Source organism: Alexandromys fortis, unplaced genomic scaffold (genome assembly GCF_014885135.2).
Source record: "Alexandromys fortis isolate MF-2015 unplaced genomic scaffold, M_Fortis_MF-2015_v1.1 scaffold_3, whole genome shotgun sequence".
Classification (NCBI taxonomy): domain Eukaryota; kingdom Metazoa; phylum Chordata; class Mammalia; order Rodentia; family Cricetidae; genus Alexandromys; species Alexandromys fortis.
The window spans coordinates 20,857,420-20,874,097 of record NW_026067909.1 but is presented as its reverse complement, the minus strand read 5'-3'; the positions used below and the strand labels follow the sequence as shown (position 1 = coordinate 20,874,097).

Genomic DNA, 16,678 nt, shown 5'->3' with positions numbered 1-16,678 from the left:
ACACACACACACACACGTCCTCTTACTGCACTTTTCCTATAACATCTCAAGGGTGAACTGCAATAATAATCACTATTTGATTGAGCAATTGCTGCATGACAGGTTCCTGCCTGTCTTCAAATCCACCTGTTAGAGCTATGCATAGTCCTAAGAGATGAGGAAAGAAGGCTTCCCCCCACAGCAGGAAGGAATGGAACCTCCTCCATGGACCCTGCGCTTTGTTCCCCAGAAAGCTGACCTGCTGCTGAGGAAGGAAATGGAGGCTAACCCGGGAACTTCCCCCTCCATCCTGATACCCTAGGGCCCCTAACAGAGTCCTGGCCCTGAATGGAGAATTGTTCTGCTTCTCCCTCCTGCCTCTGAATGTTGATGTTTTGGGTTATTAAGGGGCTTGGAGATGGGGTGGGGAGTAGGTTATGACCCTGGCAAAGGCCTGAATAACCATTGTTCCTTTCTTTCCCCCTTGAATGGCATTCTGTCCCAGTCATGGTGTCTCCCTCTGGATTGGGGGAAGGGGTGGGTCAGAGGCCAGGGAAGGGGAGCCTTTTCCCACCACTTCCTCAGATAGAGTGTAAACTGGCAGATGTAGGGACCCCAGCATCTCAGAGCCCCCTTCAGCCTTTAGCCTTGATGTTGATGCCATGAAATGAGTCCTGGTTGGACACAGAATTTGTTACTAGGGTGGAGAGAGGAAAAAGGTGTAGAGATTCTGGAGTCCAGTTCCCTTGTGGGCCTGCTGGGTCATCCCTGTGATCGCCTTATCTCGTTATCCCCTTGGTTCTTCCAAACCCATAGGGAGACTATAAAAACGAAGAGGATGCTATCTTTAGAAGGGTTGAGTTTCTTGGAAGAAAACCTTAGATAATTATGAAATTATTCTCGTGACCATTGAGAATGTTATTACTGCTGATAAAAGACTCAATTCCCGGGAACTAGGTGAGAGTTCTCTCAAGATGATGCCCTATATCCCAATAACACCTTTTCATCTTAACTTTTGTTTTTGTTTTGTTTTGTTTTTACATTTATTTGTTTGGCAGAGGAGGGGATGGGTTGAGCTACGGCATGTGTGCGGAGGTCAGAGGGCAACTTATGGGAGTTAGTTTTCTCCTTCCACCATGTGAGTCCTGGGGGCCAAGTTGAGGTCATCAGGTTTAGAAGCACGTTCCCTCCCCCTGAGCCATCTCACTATCCCACTTTTTCCTTCTTTTAAAATGTGCTCCAAAAGAGCCATGGTCAGCTTCATTTTCACAACTCCTGACCTTTTAGATGGAAGCAAACTTGTCTTTCTTTCTTCTGGAGTTCCATGGCTCTGTGTTCTTTCCTCTATAACCCTGGGTGCAGGGCTCTTCAGAGGGGCCGGGATGGCATATGAACTCTCCTCTGCATAAGGGCATTTCTCCCCCAAGTGAGAGTTACCAGATGGTCATGGAAATTCTGGCACCTTTAATGCCTGTTTTTTTTTTTGTTTTTTGTTTTTTGTTTTTTTTTCAAAAACTCCCAGGGAGAGTTGCCTTATTCCTCTGAACAAGAGTTGACTGAGTGTATTAGCTGGAAAGTGAACTGATTTGTCTCCAAATCAGTATTCCTGAACCCTGAGTTTGGAGGTCCATTCTGCTGCCTGGCAATGCTTCCCGTGCCCTCTGTGTGGCTTCATCTGCTTCTACCCTGGATTGTTGTAGACTCCTGAATGAGTCTTATTCAAAACCCTACTAGGCAGTGCAGGGCCTGCCACGCAGTAGGACTGCAGTTATGCTGACCTGTGAATCTAATACACACCAGTGGTGTTCTCCACTAACCCTGACGCCTCCCTCCTCTGTCTTCGGCAGGGACCCTACGTCCAGTTCGCCGCAACTACTACGACCCATCCTCAGCCCCTGGGAAGGGTGTCGTTTGGGAGTGGGAGAACGACAATGGTTCCTGGACACCCTATGACATGGAAGTGGGTATTACCATCCAGCATGCCTATGAGAAACAGCACCCCTGGATCGACCTCACTTCCATTGGCTTCAGCTACATCATTGACTTCAGCACCATGGGCCAGATCAACAGGCAGACCCAGCGCCAGCGCCGTATCCGCCGCCGACTAGACCTCATCTACCCCATGGTCACAGGCACTATGCCGAAGGCTCAGTCCTGGCCAGTCAATCCTGGAACGACCACTTCCCCCCCTGCACCACCCTGTTCCTGTCCACAGTGTGTTTTGGTGATGAGCGTCAAGGCTGCTGTGGTCCATGGGAGCAGTGGGCCCCTTCAGCCTCCAGGAACTCGCAAGAACATAGCTCCCTCTGGAGTGGGCAAGCTGCCCCCACCACCTGGCCCTGGGACGAAGCCGCTAGATACTTCCGGCACCTTGCGAGGCCCAGGGAAGACTGCTCCATCACAGGTGATCCGGAGACAAGTCTCTAATACACCAGCTGGGGCAACTGCAGGCTCCCCCACCAGCCCACAAGGAAGCAACAGGAAGCCTGGAAGGGTGGCATTGGCCACCTTGAATCGGTCCAACCTGCAGCGACTGGCCATTGCCCAGTCCCGGGTTCTGATTGCCTCGGGGTAGGTGTTCCCATGGCTGCCACAGAGCACTTACCCACCTTAGAGGTAGCCTGTGACTCACCTGTGGGTCAGACAGCAAGATGGACTGGCTAAGACAGGCATGCCTAGCCTTGTCAGACTGAGCTGCCCCTGGTAGGTGGAAGCCAGCCTGGTGTGAACAAGGAGCAATTTCACATTAGGGCACCAAGAGGTGTGGATATAACTGAGGTTTTTGCCTGTTAGTTGCTGTGTCTGAGGCACGACCCACACGTGAAGCTCTGACTTCATCATTAGTAAACACTGCAAACATACCAATGTTACAGTCCCAGCCAGTACAGATGACGGTGCTAGGAAATCGTAGCCGGCATTAGTTGAGCTTCCACTGTGTTTTGGTTTAATGGTTTTAGCTTTTCATTTATAATTTTTATAATGACTGGAGACATTATCCCATTTCACAGATGGAGAGAATCAGATACGTGGCAGGAGTCTGGCCTTGCAGCCCCCCCCCCCCCACCCACACACACGCCAGGTATTCCGATCAGTACAGGCATACAGTAAGTGCCAAGCAGGGATTGCTTCTCCCATACCCCATTTCAGCTTGCTTATGACATGCTGGAGCTGTTGTAGGCGCCATTAGTGTTTCTTACTTTCTTGATATCCCTCATCCACCAAATGGGAGTGCCCAGGTCCCTACAGTGCCCTCAGCAGCCTTTGTCTAACCTGTTGACTTCTTGTCAACTCATAACAGCCAGCCCCCTTCCTTTTGTCCTCAAAGGACTGGCCTTGCTGCTGTCCTGTGCCCCTTGGTTGAGATGGCTTGAAAGCTGGAATGGGTCCCTAAGACTGAAAATCCAGGCTGCCCTGAGGCAGGGCCATAAATACTCAGCTGGGTCTCCAGACATCTTAGCAGAGGGAGGTCTTAGCTAGGGGGAAGGGAAATGAAAGAAAACACGCAGCAGAGGGAGGAGCACTGGGCTGGAACAGCCTCTCTTCCTGCCTCTCACTAATGGAAGCCCTAGGATCTAGGATCTTTGCAAGGACCAGTGTCCTTGTGTGTCAAATGACGATTCCCGGTTTACATAACCTGCTTATGGGATCATTCTGAAAACCTCTGTGGATTGAGTCGACTTTCTGACAAGTCCCAGATGGGCTTGCCACTATTATCCCATCTCTGTCACTGATGTATTTTATGCATGGGCACTTTGCTAAGATTTATCTTTTCTTGGGAGGGTCACCCAGCTCATGTGGTGCAGAGAAGTTGGAACACAGGATTGTGCCCACTGTTCCATCGTTGTTTTGGCTACAGCCACAGTGACTCAGAAGGCAGCGTATAATGCCTCTTGGAGGCATGGAAGGCTCATGACTGCCTCTAGGGTGAAGGATGGGATGGAGGGCAAGGGATGCCTGGAACCTGCTGTTCCTCTGCTCCTTTCTTCTGGATTGCAACAGTGTGCTAGGCGCTCTAGCCCTTGATTGTTGGGCTCGAACAATCCTTGCTGTGCCACTTGGAGTAAGTTTTGCATCCTCTGTCTTCAGTGTTCATGGCTGTTGAATGACATAATAGTACTTCCATCCTAGGGTTGTCCGAAGGATTAAATGAGGCCTTCGGGTTAGAGACTGCACAGAGTCCAGTGGGGGTTAGTTGCAGATGATGATGATGATGGTGGTGTATCTAATGGCTAACCACTTGTGCTGTTGCTGAACTGACGTCAAAGCTGAGCTGATCCAATTTACACCTCGTCTCTGTCCCGCTTGAGAAATGTCCCAGTGACCCCATGCCATCACGGAGACAGATAGCCCTTGAGCTGCAGTGAGTCTGAGGAGGTCAACAGGCTTCATTTCGTTCCTTTATTCCTCTGCCAAACCGCAGAAAGGAGTTCAGTCCTGGCAGCACACTTTCAAAAGGGCTATAGAAATGAGTTGATTTTTGCTCTGTCTTCCCGAAAGGGAGCCCCCTCCCACCTCTGTCTGCCTTCCAGCCCTTTCTTCTCACCTTTTCCCACCTCCCACACCCCATTGCCATCTTCTTTTCCAGCTTTTCTTGGTCACTAATGAGCGTGTGTTAGCCGCTTTGTCTGGCGTTGCCATCAACCTTCTGTCATTACACAGCCCGTCCCCATCCTCCCTGCCCGTGACCTCTTCAAACAGCTTTCCCACAGGAAAGAAAAAGAAGAAGAAGATCAGGGAGGGCAGGCAATGCGGGATGAAGAGAAAGTCTTGGCAGGGAACAAAAGATGCAGTGAACTATTCAGACACAAGCAGGAGGTTCTTAAAAGGGGTGGGGAGGTCTGTGCAGGGCAGCCATCACCCCTCTCCCCTCAGAGTCCAGGTTTCTGTACCTCCAGCTAGGCATGGTTTTTGGTTGCCTTAGAGACAAGGCCATTGTCCTTCATGAGGTTTCCTGGTTTGGTGAATAACTCAGAAAACACGAGCTTTCTCACCATAGGGTCTGCAGGGATATCCCCCTCCCCAACCCCATTCACGCCCCTTTCCCTGCACTGGGTCAGCTCCTCTCTTTCCTTAGTTTTATTTTATCAATGGAAATGAAAACTTGAACCCTCCCATAACTGGTAACAACCCAGGATGTGAGAAGCAGGCCTGTAATTGGATTGCTGTTCCCTAGGAGGGGCTCTGGCTCAGATAGCTGAGGCCCCAAGGGCAGAGGACAGGTTTTCTGGGGTTTTCCTTTTAACCTGCAATCATGGGGGAAGGGTAGGCAGGTGTTGCCTGCTCCTAGTCCCCAGCACTACTGGGCTTTCTTCTCTGCCCTTTATACCTGATACCCTGTGCTCAAGAATGTGAGAAAACTGGATTATTAAAGCAGGAAGTGGCAGATAGCAAGTCCTTTGACGATTGGAAAATAAAAGTGTAAGCAGTTGCCCAAATTTGCACAAGGCTCTGCTGTTTACCGTCTACTTGACCTAGATCCTACAGCCTCATGGGGACCCCGAGGGAGCAGACATTTATCAGGTCCTGTTTACAGCTGAGGTAAAGGCAGACAGATGTGATCACAGAATACAGAGGAGCTGGCCAGCACTGCCAAAGGCAAAGCAGGCTGAATACAGATGGGGCAGCCACTGTCCATTTCTCCCTCCCTGTCTGGTGTTTGGGAAAGCACACAACCCTGGCTCCACTGCTGTCCACAGACTAAGGACCACACTGCCCGTTTCCTAACTCACCAGGCCAGGTTGGCCCCACCGGTTGATACCAGCGTCTCTGAGTATTCAGGGGTTCCACAAGCAGACTTCCCCTATCTCTCTTTAGACCCCCACACTCCACAGTTCTTGAGCTGCTCTGAGGAGTGGAGTGTTTCCTGGTTGACCAGATAGCATGTGGAAACCCACCAGTCCAGTTTGTGGGAACAAAGGTGGCCTTTGTCACTGAGATCACAGTATTTTATCAGCTGAGGTGGAGGCCGGCTGGGGAGGTGGTGAAAGGGGGCAGGTGCAGGGCTGTAGTGTGAGTGCTGTCCCCCGGTGGGCAGCCAGGGAACATACCACAGGAGGCAGGCTCTTCAAGCCTTTCCCTGTAGAGTCTGGAAGGTGAATCTGCCTGGAGGGGGTCCAGGGCTTTTGAGTCACCTTCCTCTCAAACAGTTGAAGGGGAAATTGCCAAGGGGACACATTCTAACCCTAGACCACCGAGGCTCAAGCAGTTAGCTGACTTCTTACTGTTTTCAGTGTTTGGTCATTTACAGAACCCGGAATGAAGTCTACTCCTTTTTCCCTGGTCTGGTGACTCTTATTTAAAGACATCGTTCCCTCCCCATATCCAGTCTTCCCTTATTCAGGGAGCAGTTCAGAAAGAAAAGTAGCTTTTTGATTTGGTCAGATGTATAAACAACATTGTTTTATGAGCTTCACCGCATCTGTCTTTGTGGAAAGTGGCTTCATCATACTAGGCCTGTGTAGGATAGAGAGACCTGGCTGTTAGGCCTCTCTTCTGTCCTAATAATGGCTTTGTTCATTACAGCATGGGCTAGCAGACAGCTTGGCATTATGGGAGGCAGAGTGGAAGGCTCTAGAGCAGCATACTATGTTGTAATCTTGGTCTGGTTTTCCTAACCTCTGTGTGCCCAGCCCTGTTACCCATGCAGTGAGTTTGACAGCCATGCCTCTTACATAGATTGTTGGGAGAATTGTGTGGGGTTTTTCTGTTGTCGACAGTTGTGGTTTCCCCCTAGTATGATGGAGAAAGAGCTGCTGCACCCCCAACATCAAGCATAATTGTTCCAAAGTGGGTTCAACAAGTTCTTTTCAAATAGACCCATAAATAACTATTGATGTCTTCTTTCTGACTTCCCAGAACAGCCCCACCCCAGCTGGATTCTCAGGCTGCCTGGCTCCCAGAGGCTTCTCTCACCATTCCCGCTGGCTTCTCTGAGCCAGCTGTGGGAGCCTGGGTGGCAGAAGCCTGGAATGGCACAAGTCCCATCTCTATGTGTCCTGTATTTTCTCTGTGGGTGCTTTCACTGTGGGCGGCCTAGCTTTTCCCAGGCAGCTGTGTGGGCTCCTCTCCAGAGCTGGGGAGGACAGGACAGGGAGCAGAGGAGATCGGCTTGTGTTTATAAGTTTCTGGGACAAGGAGAAGTGACAGCTGTTCAAGCAGTGGTTTCCAAGTGCTGGACCAGGGATTGCAGCATGTCCACTCTGAGAAACTTTTTGTGTGTGGGGGGGGGACGGACGGGGAAGAAGGGGTCAGGGGAATGCAGATTCCTGTGGTGCATGCATTTGCGAGGAAGGGTTATGGCTCTGATCTTGGCTAAAGATCTGTTTTAGCCAAGGCTGAGTGTAAGTGGAAATGGACAGAAATTTAGAAGAACATCTAGGTAGAATAACTGACATTTATGAAGGTTCTTAGGCAGGAGTGTGACTGGAAGGAACTAGGACTAGCAAGAACAGAGAGTAAAAAAGCGTCGAGGAGAGACTGGAAGAAGACAAGGAAGTTAGGGCAAAGGTGTTGGCAGCTAGCGCAGGGCCAGAAACCCTGGCATTCACTGGACCCATTCTGCATTCTCGAATTCTAAGTGGCGGGTGTTGTGATCTGAGCTCACTTTTGAACCTCTTACCTCCCACTGATGTGTGAAGAACCTAGTGCGCTTTGGTAGGTTTAAACACTGGTTCATTTTGTTATGTTCGTCAAAGCCATATTACATATGCCCCTTCTTTCCACAGGGTCCCCACTGTGCCTGTGAAGAACTTGAATGGGTCCAGCCCTGTCAACCCTGCCTTGGCAGGTAAGAACTAGCTGACCTGGGCTGGACTGGCTGAGGCTGAAACATCAGTCATGGGATAGCTAATGGACACTCATTTATAAAGAGGAGAGAATTTGGAGCCTAACTGAAGAAAATGGGAACTTAGGAGTTGAACAAGAAGACTTGGGGTGGTGCTAAAAGCTGAGCATGTCAGGGGTTTTGTGGGGATAGCTCATGTAATAAAGTGTTTGACAGGCAAGCATGAGGGCAGAACTTTTATTCCAAAATCCCTGTTTTGTTTTGTTTTTTTAAAAAAAAAAGAAAAGAAAAAAAGCAATTTGGGAATAATGACGTGTGCATATAATCCTACTGCTTGAGAGGCAGAGATAAGCATATTCCTGGAGTTTGCTGGCCGCCAGTCCCCTGGTGAGGTCCAGGCCAATGATATCTTGACTCAAGAAACGCGGTGAGCATTCTCTCTAACTAAGGTCCAAGGACATCATGGAATGGGGCGGGGGGGAGGTGAGAAGAATGGAAGATGTGGAAGATAGGAAGAAGACTGTACAAGTCCACCTTCTCAGTTTAGTACAGACAGCTCAGTTATGATCTTACATTAGCTGTGGCTGTTTACACGGGGCCTTCATGAGAATGGGCTTGCCATTGGTCAGGCATGGACTAGGGAGGGCCACAGAGAGAGCCCTGCATGTCCCTGTTGAACTAGTGGCTGTTGATAGATTCTGGAGGAGGGGGAGTTGTTGCCTTCAGTTATGTACTCCACTGAACTCTAATGGATAGTTCTGTACCCACGGTCACACAGAAGTCCCTGATCAGAATTAGTGATTCCCAAAACAGAAAGACGCGAATGTGGGGCAGGGGCTTTTAGACCAAGCGAGAGGGAGTTAAGAGGTGGGGGTCAGGGCAAAAGTACATTTAATTAATAATTTTTAAGTGAGTTGGTTGGCTTCTGAGGAACAACTTACAAAGCTGTCTTCCGGCCTTCACCCACGCGCACACCCAAGCGTGCATACAACTGTGCATGTCTGTATAGGGAACACATGAGTTAGGAAAACTGCTCAAGGGAGAAGAGTGGGTAAATAGGAGGGGGGGTGTGGGAATCTTGGGATTCTTCAGCGCTTCCTCACCCCTGCCCTGCCCCTTCCAGGAATCACCGGGATCCTCATGAGTGCAGCTGGATTGCCTGTGTGCCTCACTCGGCCACCAAAGCTGGTCCTCCACCCACCCCCTGTCAGCAAGAGTGAAATAAAGTCCATCCCAGGGGTCTCTAACACAAGCCGCAAGACCACCAAAAAACAGGCCAAGAAAGGTACAGGCCTCTTCTGATTAGATACGTGGAGTGAAAGTCTGGGCTTCCAGTCCTGTCTCTGCCTGCACCAAGGTCAAAGTCGTGGCTTTCCCCCCCCCCCCCTTGGCTGTCACTTCCTCCTCTGCCAAGCAGGCCTCAGTGGTAGATTTTGATGAGTCAACCAAAGTGGGTTGATCGGGTCAAAAAGAACTACCTGGAGACACATAGACATGAAAAGCAACAGTAACAGAAAAATAAAGATGTGAAGTGTTCTACAAAGACAGTATGTTAGAAGAGACACAAAGCTGGAGCCAGAACAGAAACCCTTAAGAAACCCTAACTTTGTTACTAGCTAGCTGGGTACAACTTCTGCTTTCTTGTCTTTGTAATGCCCAGTGCCAGCAGGTATATCCTGGAATGTGCCCGTGAAAAAACGGAAAAGCGACCGCTGTCTTACGTCTCTCTGGGCCTTGGGCCCAATGAACTCTCGTTCACAAATCTCTGTGTCCTGTTTGTAATCCAGCTGCTAAGGGAAAGGGTGCCCTCCTTGACCACAGAGACTCTGGATTGACTCTGTGGCTGACCGTCCTGCTGGCTGCTGTTGGTTATGAAATGATGAGCTTCTCCTCCATCATACAAACTTCCTGTGAAATTTGAGTCAGAATGTCTGTGTGTAGCACTTAGCCCAGGGTCTGGCAACAGGTAACAGGCTCTCAACTAATAGAAGCTCAATTCTTTCCAGAGACGCAGGGCATTGGTAGGGAAGGGCCTGCATCTCAGCTTTTGGCTGTTGTTGGCTGAACTTCCTCAAACCCTTGTTCTACTTTCCCCGTCTGTTTCAATTTCCCTGCTCCAGTGAACCCGTGTGCCTTGTTCTTCGTCCAGTCGGTCAGGGCAGGGGTTTACACTTCTGCCCTCTTCCTGGCACTATTAATAGCACCTATGTCTCCTTATCTGGCCGAGTGCTATCGGGCTGTACACACATCAGTCGTCAAAGCACCTGCTGCAGTAGGTGCTATCAATTGTCCTTATTTTATGGGTGAGAAAACAGCTTGCAGGCGTCAGAGGAGTAGCCCGAGATTCCATGGATCTCTTTGCTCTGTGATGACTTGTAGACCCATGCAAACCTATCCTCTGCCTTTGGGTTGGTCAGCTGACTTCTCAAATCCAGCTCCTGAAGATCCTTAGTTCCCCTGGCCCTTAGTATGCTTCCCAGAGCCTTAACCTCTCTCCACTGCTGGGCTGCATCTGCTGGCAGCAGCAGCACTATCTGAAGCCAGGGAGGATTGTCCTGAAACTGGGGGTCATAACTTCCTGCTTTCCCATAAAAATAATTTGAGTGTGACAGCATGTTATACAGCTGAGCTAGGGCTTAATGAGTTGTAAGAGAAAAGCAACCCGACTTCTGGTGTTTGAGGAGCGATGCAAAGTGTTTGCATTCCTGTTTTCTCCAGGGATCATTTGGGCAAGTCTACGCTCCTTGATTATCAGGAAGGAGAAATATAGTTTTATCTCAGTTATAATGCGGATTTACTGAAATAGACATGTCACAGAGTGGACGGGAGGAGGGCAAGACAGACAGGAGCAGCTCGTCCCTCCTCAAGCCATTTGGATTGATCTGGGACAACATCTCCTCTGCTCACACTCCTTAAACTATTGCAAAATAATTTGACCTCCTTTTCTCGTGTGTGTGTATGGGGGGGGGGCAGGGAGGAGACCAGAGGTCAACCTCAATATCATTCCTTAGATGCCATTTACCTTGTTTTTGAGACAGGGTCTCTTGCTTGCTTGGGGCTTTCCAGTCATGCTGGTTTGCTGGCTGTCAGCAAACCCCCGAGGTCTGCCTGTCTTCAGTTCCCTATCTCTGGAATTAGAAGCATGTTCCACTACACTGCCTTTTTCATCTGGTTTCTGGGGACCAAGCGTAGGTCCTCATTCTTGCAAGGCAAACACTTTACTAACTCAGCTCCCTCCGCCCCCTTTTCTCTGAACTTGCACCTCACTCTCCTCTCTGAAGAACATAGAATGGCAAGGCTGGTTGACTTATCTCCTCCGTCTTGGTGATATAGTGATTGTCCTGTCCCCATAGGTAAAACCCCAGAGGAAGTGTTAAAGAAATATCTGCAGAAGGTCCGGCATCCCCCAGAAGAGGTGAGTCCAGGGGGCACCGGGTAGGGTTCACTTTCCCAACCACCAAGTGCATGCCCTCTGTCCCCATGTTCCGCGGGATGCGGCAGGTGCTGTGTTCTCAGTCCTGGCTGGCACGGATTTAGCTGATGCCATCACTTCAAGGTTCAAGGTTTCCAGCTGTAGCCACGGTTTAACTTGCCCCATTTAGCAGAATTCTAAACGATTCTAAGCTGCCTTCCATGCTTGTCCGAGTTTAAGCTAAACAGTGTGCCAAGCCCTGTGAACTCCCTTTAGAATGGATTTGATATGGACCAGTGATTCTCACCTGAAATGATTTGCCCCAGAGGGAACACGTAGCCTTGTGTGGGGATTCCCTGGGTTGTGGTGATTGACTAGGGAGTGTGCTGCTAACACTTAGTGGGTAGAAACCAGAGAAACTTCTGAGCACCCCGTGAGGCCTGGAACAGTACCCACAGCAAAGGCTTCCCCTGCCACAGTCAACAGTCGTAGATTTATTTAGATACAAGCCCCCTCTAATTTGAAATATAATATCCTTACAGACAGGCATCATAAGCAGAGATTGTCATGGCATCGTTTGACAAGCAGCTGGAAGACACCAAGGAAGGGCAATGTAGCATCAAGGTTATAATGTAGTCAGTGAGCCCAAGTTGTCAGGTATAAGAATGATTTGAGGAATTTCTCTGCTGTGTAAAGCAAGACAGCACTATATTTAGAAACCGCCCCCACCAAACACAGCATCTCTGATGTGTGGACTTTCTAGAAGAGGGGCGAACCACTCATCTGATGCCTGCCATCATCCAGGAACTATTATGCCCTGGTTGTCCTGGCTGGGTGAGAGTTGATGCCTCTCTGTTCTTCACCTTCCAGGACTGTACCATCTGTATGGAGCGCCTCACAGCCCCTTCTGGCTACAAGGGCCCACAACCTACTGTCAAGCCTGACTTGGTGGGGAAGCTGTCCAGGTGTGGCCACATCTACCACATCTACTGCCTGGTGGCCATGTACAACAATGGGAACAAGGTTAGTGTCTGCGGTGGTTGGGGAGAGTCAGCCACGGTTTGTTCCTAGGTGTCCTTGTTCTCCCGTAAAATGGTTTAGATCATGTAACAGGTACTCCAGGTATATTTGATGCTTTACTTATTGCTGTGACAAACTTCTGGCAAAAGCAGTTTAAAGAAGTAAGGGCTTATTTTGTCTCACAGTTGAAGACAGCCTTATGGTGTTATGGTGAGGAAGTCGTGGTGGTGGGAGGAGCTTGAAGGAGCTGGTCCATGTGTAGGTAGGAGGCAGAGAGTGATGGATGCCGGTGCTCAGCTCATATTCCCCTTTTTATCTAGTTCAGGACTTCAGCCCATAGAATGGAGCTGTTCTCATTTAGATAGCTACAGCACATTCTAGAAACATGTCCCTCAAAGACATGCCCAGAGGTATGTTTCCATGGTGAATCTAAATCCCATCAGGTTGACAAGCAGGATTAACCTTCCCATCAGGGCAACAGGAATGAGCATTTTCACTGTTTTCTTCTTTGCTGTTTTCAGGATTAATTAGCCCCCACATTGCAAAATCTGTCTTTATTTTTCCTTTGGGCTAAGCTTATCCTCATCTCTAGTTTGGGTTGTATGTATGGTGGTCTAGCGGAGGTGAGCTTTGTCTATGAAGATCCTTTGGAAAATGGTCCACAGCTGAGTGATGTGGGTTCCCAGCAGTAAAAGGGGGCCTTCATCACAGTGCCGCACCCAGAGTGAGAATGTGTTCATTTATAACACTGTACGTGGACTCCCAATAGCTTTTATTCTCCATGGGAGTGACTTGGGTTGAAATTCATCTTTGAACAATGGCAGAACACTTAGATTGTCCCAGCAAAGGCGTTGTCAGTGTACCTGGTAATCCCTGCTGCTAGCATCGCTTGTTGGAGGATGAGACTAGGCCTCTTCCGTTATCTCCCATCCTAGTTTCACACATCTGGGTGTTTCCCTAAGTGACAGTTTTCCCTTTTCAGTATCTGGGCTTTTCGAAGTCATTGACTTGCATTCTTGCCCATGTCTGGACCCACCATCACCCGCTTCTGTTGGGATTGAGAACTACTCATGTCTCTGGACTCATCAGCTCACAAGTCTGAGATTTATTTTCACAGTGCCACTCAGCTTCTTACTCACCCAAGAACATGTCTGGATTTTTTAGGGGTCTTGTGCAGTGGGGATGAAACAGTAGCTGTTCTCTGCTGCGCGCGCGCGCGCGCGTGTGTGTGTGTGTGTGTGTGTGTGCTCACATGTACATGAGGAGGCTGGAGGACACCCTCTGGTGTTATCTCGAGAACACTACCTACCTCTTTGGAGACAAGGATGTCTTGTTGCTCACGAATTAGGCTAGGGTGGCTGGCCACCAAGTGCCAAGGATCCTCTTGTCTCCACCTCTCCAGCACCAGGTTTCAAGTGAATGTCCCCACTTCTGGCATTCTAGGGATCAAACTCAATGACTGTAAGCAAGCTGCTTTCCTTCTGTGCCAACCTTCCAGATCAATGACTACTTCACACATGTTATGACTGTTATTCACAATTGTATCTCTGTTTTATTAGGGCTCTCATTTCCCCCTTTCATCTTTACATAGGGTTGGATGGCTAACCTTGTCATCTTGCTTGGTGTCCAGATGTCCTTTGTCATTGGTGAAGTGAAAGAGTCCATGTCCCCTTTCATAGCCCAGGGCTGAAATCTTTTATGAGAGCCTGACCATTTCAGAGATCTTTTGGAGATTTTGGGGTGTCAGCACATTCATTCCCCTTCGGATGACTCTCCCCAGACTGCCCAGTCACTCTATGTATGTCTGGAAGGCTCCAAACATGTTTCTCAACCATGCCCTTTGCTCTCCCTCCCAACAGTACTTTGAAGCATTTTTATTCTCTTAAGCACATTGAAGCATGGGAGAGAATGGACTCATTTGCCCTAGGCCTTGAAGCAAATTAAAGCTAGTGGAGAAAGCGGGGCCCTGGTTTCAGAGGATGGTGACTATGAATATTAGCTGTTATTTAAAGCAAGCCAACCGTGGATGGAAACGTGCCTAAATATCTCTGAGAGTGTCTCATCTCCTTCTTCCTAAAAACTCCAGGTGTCTGTCCGCCAGGGCCTTGGTCCCAGCTGACTAGCATCATGTTCTGCATACTTGCTTGCTGCCCGTGCTTGCTTCCTTCCCAGTTACTCCCCTTCCTTCTCTCGGAACCTGACCGTTCCCTGTGCTTCCTGGGACCTCTTGCAGGTTATTATCAGCCCTATCAGGTGACTCTTCACCAGATCCTGCTATGAAACTACAACCGTTTACATTACTGTCTCCACAACCAACATTCAAATCAGTTTTTATGGCTATGACAGAAATAATGGGAAAACAACAGAAAATGAAGGAATGGTTTTGTTTTTGGGTTTTTTGTTTGTTGTTTGTTTGTTTTTGACTCACCATTTCTGTGGTTGGCAGAATTCTTTGCTGTGGGTTTCTGCTGAGGCAGACCGTGGCCACAAGCACATGAGGTGTGAATGGAAGAAGTCTGTCACTGGGGGCAAGCCCTGCTTGGGTATATCATGTAGCCTCTGTGTGTGTCCTCCTCTGTCCCTCCCTCCCTCACCTCCTTTTCTTCCTGCCTTTCACACCTACTGGCTGCCGTCATATCACTCCACCAAACGCGTAATCTACTGACGAGGTCTAGCCAATCACTCTACGAAAGCTCCCCAGGGAGAAAATGGTTCCGTAACCCATGAGCCTTGAGGGACAAACTGTCATGACCTGCTATGTGGTGTAGGGCAGAGACTGGGGAGATTTAGGGACTTCACTGGAATTCCAGCCCTTGCTGGTGGCAAGTACTTCCCCCTCTTGATGTCCCTCAACTTCCTTTTCTCTGGGGGAAATCTCAGTTCCTTCCCCGCTGGGGCCAATTTATAACTGTTTCTAAGAGCCTTCTTGTTGTTGGGTTTTTTTTTTGTGTGTGTGTGTGTGTGTGTGTGTTTTGTTGTTTGTTTTTGTTTTTTTGTTGTTTTGTTTATTTGCTTGAGACAGGGTTTCTCTGCGCCACTCTGGCTGTCCTAGAACTTGCTCTGTAGACCAGGCTGGCCTCAAACTCTCAGAGATCCACCTGCCTCTGCCTCCTGAGTGCTGGAATTAAAGACGTGCGCCACCACCGCCGAGCAAGAACTATTTTCCTTAAAGTCACTTTTGTTCTTTTCCAACACAGGCCCCAGGCATTAGTCTCTCCATGGATGTAAGCACACTGATCGCATTTAAATATGACATAGGCTAAACATTTTCTCTACGCATCTCACTTAACTTTCATTAGCCCAGTGAAAGAGGAAGTTTATAGCTCTTGTTCTGCAAGGGAAAGGAGACAAATTAAGTTGTCCAAGGCTGAAAGGTAAAGTTGAGACTCAAATCTAGGAAGATTTACTTTAGAATTCACACTCTGAAGCTCTACACTTCTAGGCTGCCAGTTCTGACTCAGTTCTGACCTGATGTGGGGTCCACAGTTTTTTGGGTGAGTCCGGGACTCAGCTCTAAAGCAGTTACCATGTGTTCTACCCACATGGGTATTAGTTAAATCGCAATTCCCCGTGTAGGCTTCCTGCCCTGGTTAGCGCTTCCTCTCAAGGACTGGTGTTCTGTGTGCCTCAGCTGCTTGTGCCATTTTCTTCCTTATAATTTAGAGAAAGCCAAAACGGCCTAGGTAGCTTGAGAGGGCTTCAGGCCTGTTCTCTGTCGGGTGAGTTTTGTCTCTTGAGGCCTTGGTCTCTGGTGCCTTGGGAGGCTGAAGGAAAGGTCATGACCGAAGCAGTTTCCTAATTTGACTGAAGTGCAACTTTTTTTCCTTAGGATGGGAGTTTGCAGTGCCCAACATGTAAGACCATTTATGGTGTCAAGACAGGCACCCAGCCTCCAGGGAAGATGGAGTACCACCTCATCCCACACTCCTTGCCTGGCCACCCGGACTGCAAGACCATCCGAATTATCTACAGTATCCCACCTGGCATTCAGGTGAGTCCACCCTTGGATGGTGTCGTTTATGATGGCAACTTTGAGTGTCTGTGGGTAAAATGTTAGACTAGGAAAAACCTCCTTCCCATCCTTGTCCCGGTCCTGCGCCTCACCCCCCTGGCTCCCCCTTCACCCCCATTGTTCTTAATTTTCTGTATCCTTCCAGCGTTCTTTGTATATACTCAGAGCAGACCACATCCTCCCCTCCCGTACAAAGGCACAAAGAGCTACATTTAGGTGCATTGTTTCACACTCTGCTTCTTTCAGCTCACAATATGGACCTTAGATTTTTTTTTCTGTGTTCATATAAAATGTCCTCATTCTTTCTTACGTCTGTGTAATAATCCAGTGTATATATAATTTATTTCAACATCTCCACTCGCTGTTTAGATTGTGGTCTTCTGCTCCAGCAGATAATGCTATCACTAATAACCTAGTACACCCGTGACCACATCTGTAGGATAATTTCCCGGAAGCAGGATTTCTTGATCAA

The 16,678-nt window shown here is 48.9% G+C and overlaps 1 protein-coding gene across 3 annotated transcripts in view; it reads left to right on the top strand.

Moving 5' to 3' along the window:
• The window catches only part of Dtx4 (deltex E3 ubiquitin ligase 4), a 33,703-nt gene that overhangs the window by 7,050 nt on the left and 9,975 nt on the right, over positions 1-16,678 (top strand). For all 3 annotated transcript variants that reach the window (XM_050136730.1, XM_050136728.1, XM_050136729.1), the window contains exons 2-7: positions 1,827-2,550; positions 7,704-7,765; positions 8,886-9,047; positions 11,116-11,177; positions 12,045-12,197; positions 16,024-16,185. In XM_050136730.1, coding sequence (XP_049992687.1) covers positions 1,934-2,550; positions 7,704-7,765; positions 8,886-9,047; positions 11,116-11,177; positions 12,045-12,197; positions 16,024-16,185 — 1,218 coding nt within the window. In that variant the 5' untranslated portion in view covers positions 1,827-1,933. The remainder of the gene's footprint in view (positions 1-1,826; positions 2,551-7,703; positions 7,766-8,885; positions 9,048-11,115; positions 11,178-12,044; positions 12,198-16,023; positions 16,186-16,678) is intronic.